Source organism: Arachis hypogaea, chromosome 13 (genome assembly GCF_003086295.3).
Source record: "Arachis hypogaea cultivar Tifrunner chromosome 13, arahy.Tifrunner.gnm2.J5K5, whole genome shotgun sequence".
In the NCBI taxonomy this organism is placed as follows: Eukaryota; Viridiplantae; Streptophyta; class Magnoliopsida; order Fabales; family Fabaceae; genus Arachis; species Arachis hypogaea.
In genome coordinates, this window is record NC_092048.1 from 130,498,295 (window position 1) to 130,515,925 (window position 17,631).

A 17,631-nucleotide genomic window follows, 5' to 3' on the forward strand; every position below is an offset into this window, starting at 1 on the left:
GTGTCCGTTGTATATCATATAAAAAAATAGATATAGTGTTTGGGTGTGGGATTTTACTCAAGATATATATTAATTAAAAACAAAGCTGAGTTTTATTAAACTTTAGAAATTTACGGTAATTTAGTTTTTAAAACTCTATGGAATTATAACGTAAATACCGTAAATTTAAACTAAATTATCATTATATCTTTAAAAGAGACTAAAAAAAAGCATTTAACTTTATTATTATATGGACAAAAAATCAATCTAAACATGTATAATAAGAAATTAGAATTTAATAAAATATTAGAAAATTTTTAACTGAAAACAAAAATTCACTATATTTATGAGAAAACAAAGGAAATATAGATTTCAATTAAAAATATTTATATATTTTTATGCAGTTTAAACTGTAACGATTCTATAATAAACAAGCTAAAATATATATAATAACAACAAAGTTTAAAGAAGGTACAGGTATTATATATTATGTTTGAATAAAAAAATAGCATAATTCGGGGTAATAATCTAGAATCTAGAATTTACCATAATTAGGAAATAATTAAACAGAGAGGGAGGAATGAAGGCCCACTGAGGCAAAGGATAAGCCTAAATGAGCTTGCAAAGAACGTTGCTTTTCTCTCTCATCACATAGATTAGGATATAGGATTGGGTTTTGGATCGAAATTATTGAAACTAACTGACGTGGATCCGTGCTGTATAGAACAAAGTTTATTACCAGAAAATAAATAAAATACAAATAATATAGCAAGGTATAATGCATCGATCCCAATGAGCCAGTGAGTCCGTGCCACGTGTGACTATCACATGGCCGCGGCGATCAGAGATTGTTGCCACCAATCCGTTACGCTTCTGTTATAAAACCCACCATATTCCACAATCATGACTTGAAACAAATTAAACAGCACACAACAATACAGCATTTTGTTGTGAGAAACAGTCAACAAATAAAGACCTAATTCATCCATTTTTATAAATAATAGTAAATACTAAATAGTAATAATACTATTATTCATTTTTAGATATGGGTGCTACGTCGATGGTTCGAGGTGGAGGCACCAGGTTTCTCCCTTTGGGTTTGATCAGCATGGAACCGTTGTCGCCGGGGTGTGACAGCAGCAGCAGGGTCAATTCTTCTTCCTATGCACAGAAACCTTCAGATCAAGATATTAATGCAACCAGATTTGGCGATGTGGAGTTTGAGTTTCTTGGTGATATTTCCCTCCTTGATAATAATGGTCATCATGATGATGACCTCTGTCACCGCCATAACAACGATCCTATGCAGTTTGACGACGATGATGAAGAAGAAGAAGACGGTGATAGTAACAACAATAACGGTGACGCTAACGAGAGCATAACCTTCTGGCAAAACCAGTACCAGCTCTTGCAGGTATAAATATAATAATTCATTTAATTTAAGAATAATTGTTTGTGTGTTTTAGTTCCTTTTGTTCATCGGATTTTTGTGCATTCAGGCACAGCTTTGTTATTTATCCTTTTTGTGTTCTTTTCGAATTTCAAGTTGAGATCTGACAATTGAGGTTTCATCAATTTGACAAAAGAAATTAATTATTACCGGGCAGGGGAATGGATTCATTTATAAAAAGTGTATGTTGCGTTATTTTGGGGGTTTTGACGAATTGAATTTGTAATTTGGAGCGCAGGCGAACATACAGAGAACAAGTTCGTTGGAATCGCGGATAAGGAATGAGGCGAAAGAGGCGGTTGAGGAGCTAAGAAGGTCGCCGGAGATGGTGTGCAGTTGCAGCGGGAGCGGGAGACAGGTGGATGCCAGCTCATGCCGTAACTGCCTCATGAGACAAGTCTCCAGGCGCCTCCAGGGTGCCGGTTTTGACAGTGCTATTTGCAAAACCAAATGGAGAACCTCACCCAACCTTCCAGCAGGTTCAATTCTAAATTCTACTAACAAATTTATTTCTAACGCTTTTTCTATTCATTGTCGTCTTTCTAATAATAATTAAAAATAAAGGGACCTTCGTATAGGATAAGATACTATGATCTATCCAGATCTAATATATATGATAAGATATGAAAAGAGATTTAGTGTATAATTAACTAATATCATTACTGCATATATTTGGTTAATAAAAACGTAATACCTTAGTATCTATTAATATATTAGTATTAGTATATATATAGTTGTTAATTAGTTATTTAAAATTTTTAACAAGCTTATCCCATCTTTATAATTTTATTTTTTTCCATAAAAGTTAACCAAATGTCACTTTCAAATCCCTAGCCTATCGTTCTTATTACTTTCACTGTACAATCGCAGTTTTTAATTTGGTGGATTTTAAGATGACTATATTATGGTGCTTATGATAATTATGTAAGTGTTATTAAAATTAAAATTATATTTTTTAATATTTTAATAATATTTTTTAAAATACCATAATTACTGTAACATAGTGATATTAGAATAATCTTTTTAATTTATATGGATCATCAACTTTGTTCGATCATCATTAGCTGTATCAATTAATAATTAACTATGCTCTATTAACAATTAAGTATTAGGTGGACGTTGAAAATTATAAAATGTATTATAGCTGCTTTGGGTTAAATTTTCAATGGCAACTTGTTCTATTGAATATTCAAGGTACTAATTAGGTTATATGTACAAATGTTTCCAAACATCGTATACCATGTAACGAGGATAATGATGAAGCGCGTGTGTGTGTGTTACATTAAAATAAATAAAGAAATTAATAGATATCAAAAGCTAACTGTATATTGTGATAACTACCGATGCAGGAGAGCACACTTTTGTGGACGTGATAGATAATACAAGCTCCAAGAGAGGAGACATAATTAGGGTGATCATAGAAGTGAACTTCCGAGCAGAGTTTGAGATGGCGAAGACTTGTGAGGAATACAACCGCCTGGTGCAGCGGCTGCCGGAGGTTTTCGTGGGGAAGGTGGAGAGACTAAATAACATAATCAAAGTGTTGTGCATGGGAGCAAAGAGGTGCATGAAGGAGAACAAAATGCACATGGGGCCATGGAGGAAGCAAAGATACATGAGTGCTAAGTGGCTGGGTCCATGTGATAGGAACACTTCAACAACACCGCTTTCAATGGGACACTCTCAGTCTAAGAGAATGCCTAAGCCAAAGGCAAAGGCATCCATGCTGACAGTGGATCTACACCACCTTACGCCGGCTGTTAAAGTTCTCTAAACAATTTTGTTTTATCTTTAAAAGGAGTAATCAAATTATTTAATTTGATTTTATTTGTTTATATATTTATGTATTGGTGGTATTTGGGGGCAGCACCTCATTTTATTTTTTCTATATTCATATATGTATATCATACATTTTTTTAAATATAAAGTTATTGTTAGTGATTCTTTGGAAAGTAGTAATAATTTTAATTTATATGAATTTTCATTAAGAGTTTTTATCTAATTAAACTGTTGACAGTTCAGTTAGTTTGAAATTTGACCACTATATTGCACAATAATAAAACTATTATTGGAATGAGCATGGTACGGGCATTAATAATGTCTGTCATGCTATACATCTATGTAAATTTGCATCTAAATTTATTTAAATTAGGCTAACACAAAAAAAACTCAATACCATTAAATAAAATGTAAAATACATGCGTCTAACACCCACAAAACTGCTTTTACCCAACGCTTCTTCTCTTCTTCTTCTTCTCTTTTCTTTTCTCCGCGCTTCTTCTTCTCACGCTCGTCATGGAGCGTCTTCTTCTTCGCGTTCCTCCTCATTCTCTTCATTCTTTTTCGCATTCCTTCTTCTTCACGTATTTCTCTTTATCGTCATTCTTTTGTTATTGTTGCTGCTGTATTTTTTGTATTTTCCTTCTTCTCTCTAGCGAAGAAGCAGTAGAAGGTGAGGAGGAAGAGTTTTGAATTGTTCAGAACAGAAATGAACCGAACATGTTATTATGATGAAACAATTGTATAGCAGTAAATGAATGGAATATTATCCATTATATAAATTCAAATTCGAACATCTTTCTGCATAATGAACCGAATATGTACTTATGGTGAAACAATTGTATAGTATTGAGTGAACGAAACATAATCCATTATATAAAATCAAATTCAAATAGCTTTATGCATAATGAACCGAACACGTACTCATGGTGAAACAATTGTATAGTACCGAGTAAACGAAACATAATTCGTTATATAAAATCAAATTCAAACAGTTATGCCTACAATTTACGGATTATCAATTCAATTCAGTACACCTCCGTCCATTCAATTCAATTCAAATTAGCAATTGCATTCCATTCAATTTGATTCAAAATTGAATAATTCAAACTTTGTCACTTTGATTCGTTTCAGAAGAATAATCCAAATAGCTCTCATTCAACTGATTTGAAGTTGAGTCATTCATTGTTTCGATTCAGAAGTGCAGATCGAAGAAGAATAGGAAGAAGATAAATACAACATAAACATATTGAAAGAAGAAAATGAGAAGATGAACGCGACCAGAGGAGAACGACAAAGGCAGATCAATAAGGAAGAATGCGAGCAGAGAATAATAAGGAAAAAACGTGAACAGAGAAGAAGGTTTACATTGCAACAGAAGATTTAAGGGGGGAGGTTGCTTGGATAACTTGGATGCATTTTTTATATGGATGTAGAGCATTATTGTTAAAATATTTTTTTTCAACTTTTTAATAGTGGTACTAATTGTTTTTTTTTTTTAATTATGAGGGAAAAAGAAGTGGATGATTGCCCAAAAAAAAATAAAATTAAATCTAAGGCAAAGTTACAAAATACTGTTGCATTATTATATAAAGGTATGGATTCAGTAGTTCTAGACTTCTAGTAACTTTTCGTATAAAAAAATATTATTGCGAGAATCATGTCTTAGATCTTTAATACTCAAATAAAACGAATACGTAGTCTCCACCAAACAAAAAATTTATGGGTAACGCTAGGGAAACAATGAAATATGTCTACAATGGTTATAATGGACCGTTTAGAAGGCCCAATTCAGTTTAATAGAGTAAATTAACCCATTAATAACCCTGATCTATTGTAGCTGTTCAGTTAACCATACCACACAATTTTAAGTAATTACATTTTTTCTCCAAAATCCTAATACAGTAGGTTGAGGCCGTTTCACTCCTAATCCAAAACCCTTGCAATTGTTGCAGAGAACCTTGACCAGGAAGACCCGTCAGCGCTGCGATCATCAACCACGGAAGGCGAACAGGGAACGGAAGCGCACCCACCGTGGCCGTCGAGAAGACCCCGCCGTGACCGCCACCGAGGCCATGCGTGCTCCGCCTCTTATCAGAATCGAAGGGAGAGTGGCTGCTGAACATCCCGCCGTCACCGACCCGGAGTCCGTCCGCGCTCCGCCTCCGATCAGAGCTGAAGGCAGAGGAGCGCCAACCCCCGAAAGGAGCATTCGAACCGTTCTACTCGCGTGGGCGACGTCATTGCCGAGCAGCTGAACATCCGATCCGAGGAAACTAACCGCCTGCTCGTCACAGGGAAAACGTCTAACATCATCAGCGTAAGATCCTAACCATCTAAGGTAAGTAGGTGGAGTTGTTCATTTTTCGAAGGGTTATCGCTGTTGCATGTTGTATTATAGATAGATTTTGTTGATGATATGAGTGATTAACTATGGTGAGAAAGCTTTGGTGCGATGGTAGAATCCCGGAGATTGTGGAGTAGGTAGTTCATTTACGTTGTTGCAATTCATGGTATTTAACTTTAGCGCGGGAAAAGGACAAAAAAGTTTGTTGGTTTTGATTTCATATATGTTTAAATTAATTTTTTTTGTCTGTATCTGTGTGGACTATGTGCATCTAATTTGACGTTAACTTTCTTGACCATTGTTGAATCTTCGTTGATATTTTCTCGGATGGTTACTTTAGTATGATATTGGATGGTTAGTCTTGAAATTTTGCTATAGTTTGGACAATTTTCGATACCAAATATGTTTCTCTTGTCACTGTAACCATATAATTACTTGCTCTTTCTGATATTGCTTTGTAATAACAATAAAATAATTTTATTCTCGGACCCTCTAACAAGGTAATGTCAGCTATATGGATAAAGGAAAGTGTTGGTGGCTTTGCGATGCATCTTTGTATCATGATGTTTTGTGCAAAACAAGCTTGACTTTTTTTCTTTAATCTATTTAAATCTTGCTTCCGGGTACATGAGCCGGATAACGACACAATAATTATTTTTTCTTTTTTTTTTTTGTGCCTCAGGAAGCGGTAAAACAACCACACTGTCTCAGGTTCAGGCCTTCTACAATACAAGCGTGTTAACCTGCTAGTAGGTGAATCCCCTTTGTTGAGTTTTTCTTATATACTAATTCTCACAACATGCATATTGGTTTATACAACTTGATATCACAGTGTCCACTTTCTATATGTTTGTATTCGTTGGGTTGTTTGGTGACTTTTTAGATTCCGCCAGAAACATGTATCTTTCATCTTTGTTCAAACCTATTGATGAACAGTTAAGTGCCGTCGCTGAATCTTGTGCTAGGAAGAGGAATGAAACCATAAATGTGTCTTGGTGCATCTTATAATTTCTAAACGGTCTTGTTCATTATGTCATTCAACAGTTTATAATGTACACGCTTGTTTTATCTTTTGGTTTTCGTACGATTCTTGATTGTTAAATAAAAATTTCAATTCTATATGCTCATGTCGGAGTACATCTAAAGTGAATAGCTTTTTTGTGAATCATTTATTCGCATGCTCTCTTGTGAAGGTAGAAAACAATATCTGGAGCTCTCTAGTTGATGAATTGTGTGAAGGTAGTTTTCCTTGATGATTGGTATGCATGTAGTTGACGGCTGTGCTCCTCGTCTTCGTTTGTTAGTGATATTTGAAAGCTGTTTGGTTAGTCCTTGTGAGAGGGAATTGGAAGGTTGGTGTGGTTGATAGACATGCCCCATAGTTATTTGGATCATTAGTTAAGTGTGTGGATAGTCAGTTATATTGTGTATTTGTTGATATATGTGTTCATGAATTAGTTTTTCATCCTAATTATAGATGGTTACTAACGGGAAGTTTTGAGGTTTGATATTTGTTTATCTTCCATAACATAGAAGATATTAATACAAGGCTATAATCCTTGATGCCAATATTTTCTTATCTGCCTTGATGCATCAGTGTTATATTCTCGTGTCATATAGCTCCAATAAATTACCACGCTGTTCGAACAAATCAATCTCTATACCGGCTGAACTCAAACTTGGATGGGTAAAAAGGTATCGAACAGATTACATCAATAAATGAACATATTTTCTTTATGACGTTATTCTGATCCTTTTTGGTTTTGCTCAACAGAAACTAGTAGAGACGCGGCGCTCACCTTGCTACATTAATAACTTATTTACCCACTTGGAACGACATCATGAGCAAGCTAAATTGGACGAGATTGAGGCCATAGGATTCGGTTTCCTGTGCCGCGTACCACAATGGCATGTGAAACAGAGCATCATGCTCCAACTAGCCAGGTCTTATAACGTTGACACAAACACGCTCATGTTGGACGCAGGGGACATTCGCATTAGCGCCGAACTTATTGGCAATGTATTCGGCATACCTTCTCATGGTTAGTGATAGTTATGTAGGATGTAAAAATTTCTCTGCCTGGTTTACTTTCTCCGTTGTTGACACTTGCTGATTGTGGCAAACTGTTCCATTCCTCGCAGGTGACCCAATCCCAGAATTCTAGAAAAAAAATCCATCGCATTTGGCAATTAAGGGGGAGTTTCAGAAGAAAACAACAACCCGACTGCGTGAGTTTGTCTTTGCTTGTCCAATGGAGACTGAGCAACAGAGGATGAGTTTTAGAAGATACTTTATCATGGTTGTTTTGAAGATGTTTCTGAACCCCACAAGCCAGCAAACTATTTCTCCGTGGCACCTCCTTCCGATATTAGATGTGTCAAACCCTAGAAGGTTTCATTGGCCGTATCACATATTAAAGTGGCTGCGGATGCGATAAGGAAATTCCAAGACGAGAACAGGGAAACATGCGGCGGGTGCATGTTCGTGTTGCTGGTAATGGCAATAAATTACTTAAATTTAAAACCAATGTACGACCACTGTAGGTGTAATTCCTAAAATTTAAGTTATTTCTCTATAGGTTTTGTACTTTCAGCTAGGGGTGTAAGTTATCGAACCGGACCAAAAAATACCGCAAAATCGAACCGAAAATTATAACAACCGAATGAAAAATCGAAAAAATTGGTTTTTTTTTGTTTTTTCGAATTAAACCGATCGGTTCGATTTTCGGTTGGTTTGATAGAAACCGAACCGAACCGAGGCAGATGTGGTCTAGTGGTTGTTTTTACTAGTTTACCCTTAGTTTAACCTAGGTATAAAAGCTTAAATCTGAAACCCCTTCACCATTTTCCCCTTTCACTCGCGCAGCCCTCACTCACACAGACACCCACTTTCCCTTCCATCTTCCATTCTTCCTCCTCCATACGGCCATGACTGAGAGAATGAGAGGTTGAGAGAGCCAGAGAGCCAGAGAGCGTCATCCACCATCAAGGAAGCCCTCCACCGTCGCTCAAAGCTGTCGCAAGTCATCCATTCATCTCTGACGCAGACTCGCAGGCGTAGCAAAGAACAGCGCCGTCGTGTAGCCAGAAGCCCAGAAGCATCATCCAGTTCGCACCCTCCACCGTCGCTTGAAGCCGCCATCCAGTCATAAGCCGTGGCAACAAACCCTAAGCGGAGCAGCACTCTGGTCGCCGAGCAGCAGTCCAGTCGCCGAGCCCACTCCTGCAAAAAGCAACTGAACAATATCTTCTTCGAAGGTTAGAATTTGTCCTTGGTTATAAGACCCACATTTCCATCCGCTTGTTATTTCCTGAATTGAATAATTGTTGTGTATAAAGATCGTTTTTGAATGAATGTTTTTGCTGGAAATTTTTGGGATAGTTTTAGTTATAATTATATGTGTGTTTTCAGGCAAGCAAGAAGATAGCAGATGCTAAACTCGCGAAAGATTTTCAGGCAGTGTTGAAAAAATTTCAGAAGGCACATCGTCCTGCGGCAGAGAGGGAAACTGCTTACACCGAACCCCATTTGTTCCACAAGCTGCTCCATTCAGGTGACTAATCAACCATTAGTGAAATCTAACAGTGGAAGACTGTGTTTATTTGTGTGGCGTAATGCTTATGTTGATACGATTTTATATATTGAACTCATTCTTAAAGAAGAATATGTTACTGTTGATTATTAATTTTGCTTCTCTACTGGCTGTCATCTATGCACATAACACTTATTATTTGGGATTTTTTTTTTGCAATTGCAGCTATACAGCTAATGAAGCATATGCTAATTCTGGTAAGACTCCAGAACAGCGTGCCCTTCTTGTGGAATTCAGAAGGTAATTTTTATATATCAGATTACTTCTTAAATGTAACCTATTTGTCGTCGGAAATTAAGCTATAATCACGTTGATGCTAAAATGCTTCTTTTTTCTTTATTATTTTCCTAAGTAAAGATACGTTGTAAGAATTTAATTATTTCAAAATTCTAATCTATACTTAATTGAAACACACTGCATTTCAATGATAATATAATGAATGCCCAAGCTACCAAATGGAAGTACTAACTTGTTATAACATTTTTTATTTTAGGGTTGAAGGTATTAGCAAATTCTTTTAGGGACTAATATTGAATTCCAATTTCGTCATGGACCAAAATGTATTTTGACAATTTTAGATTTGACCTGATGTAATATTTAGTATCTCATCTATTACATTATCTTACTGCAGGCAGAAGGTCTTGTTTTTAGATAATGAGATTGTCTTCAATGAGGCTATCATTGAAGAAAGAGAGCATGGCATTTAAGCAATTCAGCAGCAAATTAGTGAAGTAAATGAATTTTTTAAAGACCTTACTGTACTTGTGCATGAACAAGGAACTATGATTGGTTTAGTTGTTATTTAGTTGCTAAATGTGTTTGTTAGTTTGTTTAGTTTTAAGATTGTATTTGTTAGACATTTTTAAGTGTTTGTTTTATGTTTATTTGTGTTTGTTTTATGTTTAGTTATTAGAATGGATTGAAAATGTAATGAATTTGGATGTAATGTACCTTGTTATTTCAGTTTATTGACTATTTTAAACCTTTAGTTATTGTGATTCTTATTCTGTTCATCAGGAATTAAAAATCGAAAAAACCGACCGAACCAAACCACTATTGGTTTGGTTCGGTTCAGTTGTTGTAAAAACAGCAAATTAAACGGTTGTGTATTTGTAGGAACCGAACATATCGGTTCGGTTGGTTTTTGGTCCAAAACTAAACCAAACCGAACCAATAACACCCCTACTTTATGCGCTTGAAGCATGGTCCGTTGCATGCATGTCGAGTACCTGAACCCTGGATTGTTGAATGGACTACTAATGAACTTGATAAGAAGGCCGATCACGTTATCTCACAGGTTCAGTCTGTAATAATGCATTTTATAAAATCTAGTTGAACAAAAAATGCAATTGACGGTTCAAGTTGATTTTTTGGAATCTCTTTTTTTCCCAAATGTTGAACACACAGGGTTGCATAGTCAAAAATGCAAGGGACAAGAGAAAGCAGAAGAAACATTGTTCGAGTAAACCTGTTCGAGTAAACCTTTTAACGTTATTGCACGGCAAATGGACTTACATTGATCGGTTATGATACGCTGTGGAGCAGTACCAACGCACTTCACCCATTGGCTGAAAACCCACTCATAACTTGCAATTTCCTCATTCCCCAGCAAAGCACAACCGAGGAGGGTCGACCTACCATGATGGTTGACCCCAACGAATGACACAAACGGTAATCCATGCCTACAAGAAGAACCAACCGGATATAAGAAATGTTAATCACGATCGAATAGAGTTTTACCAACTAAAGGACCAAACACCAACTTAACTACTACATACCTGTTTGTACTGTAGGTGCTATCAACAGACACGACATCTCCGTAGTATTCATACGACGCCCTACACCTTGCATCCACCCATACTGCACTCCTAAATTTACACTCTTCATCCAGCTTCACCGCGTAAAAGAAGTTTGGATTGATCTCCTTCATCCTCATAAAGTAGCTCATCATCTCCCTGATATCAGCATTCATGTTGCTAGTTCGGAGCCTCGCTGTTATATAGTTTCTTAAATCCTTTTCTGAGAATCCCAGGTTAGACGGGCCTCCAGCCTCATTTGCCAAAGTTAGGAATGTCTTATTTGGTCGAATCCCAGCCTCATCATTATTCTCGATCATGCATTTCGCATGCATGCTCAGCTTCCTATACTCATGGTAGTGAACAGCATTTCTCGCTGAACAAGGATGCGAGTGCCTCAAGTCAACCTTGAACAAAACCCAGTCTTGCATGTCTTTGTCAAACTTGACATATATCCTTGCCTTGCACCCAGTAGCAGAAATTGTATTCTTCCGTATTGGATAGCTTGGTTAACGGGTATCTTTGTGATCTTGTCATATGTTGTCGTCCGTATCTTAGTTGCAAATCCTATTTTCTTGGCGTAGGTAACATAAAAGTCATTAGCCATCTCTAGCTGCGCAAACCGCATGCCAACTCTTGGTATCTCGTCTTTTTGAAGGCAACCATGATCTGGTAACTACAATTTAGATTATTTTAGAAAAAAGAGTTACCATTGCGGACCAAATGAAACATGCGAATTGTGACTAGAAAAAATTAAAGTAGATTTTAAAACCTCGTCACCAAACTCCATCTCTTCACTTCCAACCTCACTAATATCCGACAGTTGCAGGACCTATAATTCAGAAAGAAACACAATATATGAAAGGAAATAAAATTATTATGTAATAATAAAATTATTAAATATTATGTAAATAAAAGCTGAAACGGATGTAGTAAAAACACCACAGTAGCTAGAAATCATGCTAATCATCATACACATTTTAGCTTAAAAACAATTGCATGGAAATAACAAGGATGGTACTACAATTATTTATTCCATTTTAGCTATTATTTAAGGACCTGTATCATCCTTTAGTGGCTTCTTTTTTCACTCCATGAACAAAATTTTTTTCATGTATATTTACATACACACACTCTTTTTTTCAGATGCGGGAAGAACATAAGCACCTCATTCATTATAAATCACTCAAATAACTTCATAATTGGTTAATCTATGCAAATGTAGGATACACATAACCATATAATCCCATAAGCATGAAAAATATTAAAATAACATGCAGGAAGCATAGGAGCATATATCTAAAAAATATGCACTGAGCATATAAACATACCATCACATGATTACAACACTCATATAAGCATTCCATGGTTAGCATGTTGCAAATACAAGTAGCATTCACTTCAATTCAGTAAACAACTTCAGCCATTACATCACCCTATGGTTATCTATTTTACATACTTGCATGATTATCATGTAGGGATAACATGCGCACACCATAGATAAAAATGCATTCATATAAGCATACCAAAAAATTAAATTATGCTATCTCATCATCCATATAAGCACATAAGTCTATAATAGGATGATTAGCAAATAAAGATGCCATTTAACATGAAGACAGCATACATTTATATACAAAAACACGTACAAAAATATGCTTATTGTATATAATCATATAAACATGATTACATGAAATGATTAATTAATTTCAGCTAATCCTCAATGCATGTAATGATACCATTAAATATAAAACAAACATAAGTTTATTTGCATCTCAACTCATCGATTACAATTACATATTTCAATAACCATGCAATTAAAGAACTCATTTACATTGTGAATAAACATAAAAATTAAACTCAAAATAAATATCCATGGCAGAATTTGAGAATCCTAATTGCTCACCTTGTTCGACTGCTGACCGTGGCCTGCGACATCGCCGACTAAGTTTTCTTGTTCGTATGGTAAATTTTCTGAAACACCAGAGGTTACACAAACTAACGGTTCAACTATATCAACCTCCATTAATGAATTTCGGCAATGTGATGTGCATAAAGGAGGACCCTCGCTTAAAACACGTTCTTCTTGCGATTCTGCCATTCTGAAGGAGTCAAAACCGGCTGCATTCTGTGCGGAGGAGAGGACGGCGCTGGTTGTTTAGTTTTTATTGGCGGTGGACTGTTCGATCGTATATGAAGGAGGAAGCCGATCAACAGGACGCAGTGGTGGGCAGTGGACTGCTCTGGGAGATAGAAAGATACGCATGGGGCAGCCGTGTGATCGAGAACGATATGACGCGGGAAGATTCTCGTTTTAACCTAATTAGCTTATTTGATATTATAATTAAGAGTGGTTCTATTAATTTCAAATTTTAAATTAAAAATAATATAAAATTAATTAATAACCCATGATCTATTCTTAATTTCAATTAAACTCCCATTGTATGCATTATACAATAAGTCTATTGTTTCCTCATACTTTCCCAAAATTTATACATATTGTATATCGTTTAGTGATCACAGCAATTATTTATTTATTCTCTTAAATGAATAGTTATTTTTTGGGTTAAAATTTTTCTATTTATCTACTATCTGTACATTTTTATAGCAACAAGTTTCACCGAAGTGGTGTTTTGTATTGAAAACTCGACTATTCCTGAAACTTAGGTCTTGTTATAAAAAATGGAAAAATATTGGGATTTAATATTTTTTTTAGCTAATAAACAATTAATATTTACTTTTCCATGTTTGTTAGCACAATAATCCCGCACCCTATTTGGATGTGTTTAAAGATCAAGTTGATTCGAATAATAAGAATGGAACCAGATTAAATTCTAATTGATTCGAATTGGTTCATATTTGTTTTAAATAAATTCAAATTAATTAAATTCGAATTACATCGATTTTGGTAATTATGTATTTAATTAAAAATAAAATTTAGAAAATTATAAAAATAGAAAAATAAAAAAGTTAATGTAAATAATATGTAATAGAAAAAAAATAAAGAATAATCTATCTATCTATTCTATTATATAAAAATTAGATGTCTACACTTAATGATGGAGTTGATGTGGCATGCTTCTGAAAGTGTTTTTCGATTTATTTCTTTTAACGCATTAAATACAAGTTATTACGATAAACTAACTATATCAACTAATTGATTTGATTAGATATTTAAATATCATATAATTTATTATAATTCATACCAATTTGATTTGGTAGTATTTCTTAATTTATTTATTTTAATATTTTGTTAGTATTTTTTAATTTATTTTTTTAATTTATTAAACCAAATTTATTGTGTGTACTAATTAATTAATTTGATTAATTTATTAGTCATTAAAATAATAAATTTATGAATAAAATAGACAACTGAGATATTTTTAACTAATAATTAAATCAAATCATATATATTGAGCTAAATTCAAATCATGTGAATTAAGGATTAAATTAAAATAAGATCATTTCTTACTTATTCAAGTTGAGTGCAATAAATGCAAATTAATTTTGTTAGATAATCATAATTGTCTGGTCTACTATATATAGATGACCATACAAAATTATAAGAATCGTAATTTTTTTCGCTCTTACTATTTCAACTCTTCTTTTCTTATTTTTTTTCTTTATGTATAATTTATTTTATATATAAATGTATCTAAAATGAGAAAGTACGGATGAGTGTTTTATTGATTGTTTATTTGATAAATATATCTCAATTTAAGCATTATATTACTGTGGATAGAAGTTGACGTGTAGCAATTCAAAGTGGCCAATGTAATTTTTTATAGTATTAGATAGAAGGATATTTATTAAAATGAATATACCCATTGTAATGAATTTTTTTCAATTGTTATATTTTTATGTCAGTTGTGTAAATTCTTTGAAGGCACAAGATAATAAAATAGGTTGACTTTAATATCATTAGAAGCTAAATTTAATGGTTCAAATAAGCACCACTAATTATATTGAAAAAGTAATTTTGTAATAATAATGTGATTTACCCAGTAATTTTTTCGGATAAATTTATTTCAAAATGTAGAAATTAGACTCAATTACGCTAAAATTTTAAAGATAATATAGAATTTGACAACAAAATTAACATTCGTTAAGGAAATAAATTTATTTATGGCTATTTTCTAATTATAAATAATAACAAGACTTATGAAAAATATTAATGTCATCATTTTATTAATTAAATCATAATATTAGATAGTTGATAGTTTTATAGGCGGAAATTATTAAGTAATTACGTAAAAATTAGCAACGAACAAGCAATAAAAATTTAGAAAAAATCTATTATATAATATTAATTTCATAATTAAAATATGTCACATATCATATTCTCATATATTCTATTTATTATCTATTCTATTATATAAAAATTAGGCGTGACATGCTTATAAGGGTGTTTAGCAATTTTATTTCTTTCAACTCATTAAATACAATTTATTACGATAAATTAGCTATATCAACTAATTAATTTGATTAGATATTTTAATATCACAAAAATTATTATAATTTATATCAATTTGATTTGGTAGTATTTTTTAATTTATGTATTTTAATGTTCTATTAGTATTTTTTAATTTAATTTTTTAATTTATTAAATTAAATTAATTATACTAATTATCTGTATTAATTAATTAGATTAGATTAATTAATTAATCATTAAAATAATAAATATATGAATAAAATAGGTTCTCGAGATATTTTTCACTAATAATTAAATCAAATCAAATCATATTTATTGAACTAAATTTTAATCATGTGAATTAAGGACTAAATTAAAATAGGATAATTTTTTAATAAAAAAATTATTCTAAAGGACTGTTAGAACTTAGAAAGATTTAATTATTAAAAAGGACCTTTAATACTAAAATTATTAAGAAAGACAAATTTTTTTTATAATATTTAAGAAGAGGAACCAAATCTTTTTATAATGATAAATTTTATTTCTCTTAAAATTTTAGTAATTTTAATTAATTAATTATTTATTTTTATTTAATTTTTTATTTTTGTGATCTTTAGTTAACAAAAAAGATAAGAAAAGACAAAAGATCATAAAAGTAAAAAAGAAATAAATAATAAAAATTACTAAAATTTTAGAAAAAAATTATTAGGGCAGACTTCTCTGCTGGGCCAAACTTTTATTTTGTCAAGATCATTTTTTTACAAATTTTTGGACAATATTGGTTTTATTATTTTGTTTCAATAAATTTAGTTTATAATTATGTTTATTACATATTTATAATTAAAAAGACTTTAATGTGCGTGAATTTAAAAATTATAATTTTTTTTATGTTTTTAGAAATTATATATATCGTTTAATATTTAATGGTTTATAAAAAAAGGAGAACCCGGCAACCCGCCAGCGTACCATTAGGCCACTACAAAAAAATTTGGTTAAAACGGCGGTTTTTTTTGTATTTACGGCGGTTTGAACCGTCATTATTATCAAGAACGGCGGTTTCAGGAAGCGACGTAATTCTGGGCGCCATTCTGCTTATTACGGCGGTTTTCGGAAAACTGCCACAATTTCCTAGGTTAAAACGGCGATTTTTTGTCAGGTTAAAACGGCGGTTTTTGGTTGGTTAAAACGGCGGTTGAAACCGCCATTATTTTCAGGGTAAAAACGGCATTTTTGATTGGTTAAAACGGCGTTTATGAACTGCCATTTTTACCTTGGTAGGGTGGCATTTTCGGTTAGTTAAAATGGCATTTGAAACCGCCATTTTTATCGGGTTAAAACGGCATTTTTAACCGCTGTTTTTACCCTGACAATGGCATTTTTATTGGTTAAAACGGCATTTGAAACTGCCATTTTTACCGAGTTAAAATAACGTTTCACTTTTAAAATGGCAGTTCTGTTGATGCAAGGAAGTGACACAGGTCAATCAGTCCCGCCATTATCGATTCAAGCAAAAAGACCTCTCTAGGCTCCTTTATTTAGATATTCTTTCTTTGCTAGTATCACTACAGAATGAACTAGTGAGACGAGTTTGCGAGAGATCTGTCTCATAGAGAGATAAACATATATAAACATATAATCGGAAGCCTGACACAGAACCAATCGGGAAAGAAAGAGCTAAAAAAAACTTGACTTTCTAGGTTTATAGGATAGGCTATCCTTATTGGAAAATATTTTCCTTTAAAGAGTGCAGCCAGCGCGTTACTTCGAAACTGTAAAGTTTCTGCATAATTTCCTTCGGATTGCGCCGACATTCGTTACGGTCGTCATTCAGTTCAAAGAATCTCCGCTCCAGTCAGGAAGCTAGTTTGAAACCCGGACTCGCTGAGGTTTACACACTTTTCTTTCTTTATGAAATTACACAGCAAGCTGAAACTCTTCAGTCTACAACAAACAAGTGGGAGAGTCAGAAAGGTATTAAGGCTTGAAACATAGTATTAATTCATGATCCTTCGAGTCCGTTCATGGTAGACTAGAAGAGATAGTCGGCTTACTCGCCTGGGATGCACCCTCGGTGTCAAAGAAGAAAAGGTCTTCTACCTCAACATTACAAGCCGCCGTTTTTACCGGCTACAAGTGATATTTTATCGTTTAAAAAAGTAGTTTTAACCGTCATTTTTACCGTGTTAAATAAATAATTTTTTTTTAAAATTCACAATAACAAGAAATCATAACCCATAAACAAAATATTACGTAATTCATAAATAAAGTATTAAACA

General features: G+C 33.3%; 2 protein-coding genes across 2 annotated transcripts; one reads left to right on the forward strand and one right to left on the reverse strand.

Annotated features, from left to right (window-relative positions):
• Nucleotides 1–489: 489 nt before the first annotated feature.
• On the forward strand, nucleotides 490–3,381 carry LOC112733503 (uncharacterized). Its single transcript, XM_025782472.3, has 3 exons — nucleotides 490–1,393; nucleotides 1,668–1,908; nucleotides 2,779–3,381. Exons 1-3 carry the CDS (start codon nucleotides 1,025–1,027, stop codon nucleotides 3,201–3,203), a joined length of 1,035 nt encoding a protein of 344 aa, XP_025638257.1. The 5' UTR covers nucleotides 490–1,024; the 3' UTR covers nucleotides 3,204–3,381.
• A 7,066-nt stretch (nucleotides 3,382–10,447) lies between these two features.
• LOC112735429 (protein FAR1-RELATED SEQUENCE 5-like) lies at nucleotides 10,448–13,045 on the reverse strand. The gene is made up of 6 exons (XM_025784965.1): nucleotides 12,851–13,045; nucleotides 11,717–11,776; nucleotides 11,459–11,620; nucleotides 10,927–11,405; nucleotides 10,664–10,830; nucleotides 10,448–10,452 (listed from the first exon to the last, which is right to left on the reverse strand). The coding sequence occupies exons 1-6, from the start codon at nucleotides 13,043–13,045 to the stop codon at nucleotides 10,448–10,450; spliced, it is 1,068 nt and encodes a 355-aa protein (XP_025640750.1).
• Nucleotides 13,046–17,631: the final 4,586 nt, after the last annotated feature.

Excerpts from the sequence above, each read along its gene's own strand:
- LOC112733503 (XM_025782472.3), top strand. The coding sequence starts at position 1,025 with ATGGGTGCTACGTCGATGGTTCGAGGTGGAGGCACCAGGTTTCTCCCT. Across the intron at positions 1,394-1,667 it reads ACCAGTACCAGCTCTTGCAG|GCGAACATACAGAGAACAAG; the intron begins GTATAAATATAA and ends TTTGGAGCGCAG. Across the intron at positions 1,909-2,778 it reads CTCACCCAACCTTCCAGCAG|GAGAGCACACTTTTGTGGAC; the intron begins GTTCAATTCTAA and ends CTACCGATGCAG.
- LOC112735429 (XM_025784965.1), bottom strand. The coding sequence starts at position 13,045 with ATGGCAGAATCGCAAGAAGAACGTGTTTTAAGCGAGGGTCCTCCTTTA. Across the intron at positions 11,621-11,716 it reads AGATGGAGTTTGGTGACGAG|TTACCAGATCATGGTTGCCT; the intron begins GTTTTAAAATCT and ends TCTAAATTGTAG. Across the intron at positions 11,406-11,458 it reads ACAAGATCACAAAGATACCC|GCAAGGATATATGTCAAGTT; the intron begins GTTAACCAAGCT and ends ACTGGGTGCAAG.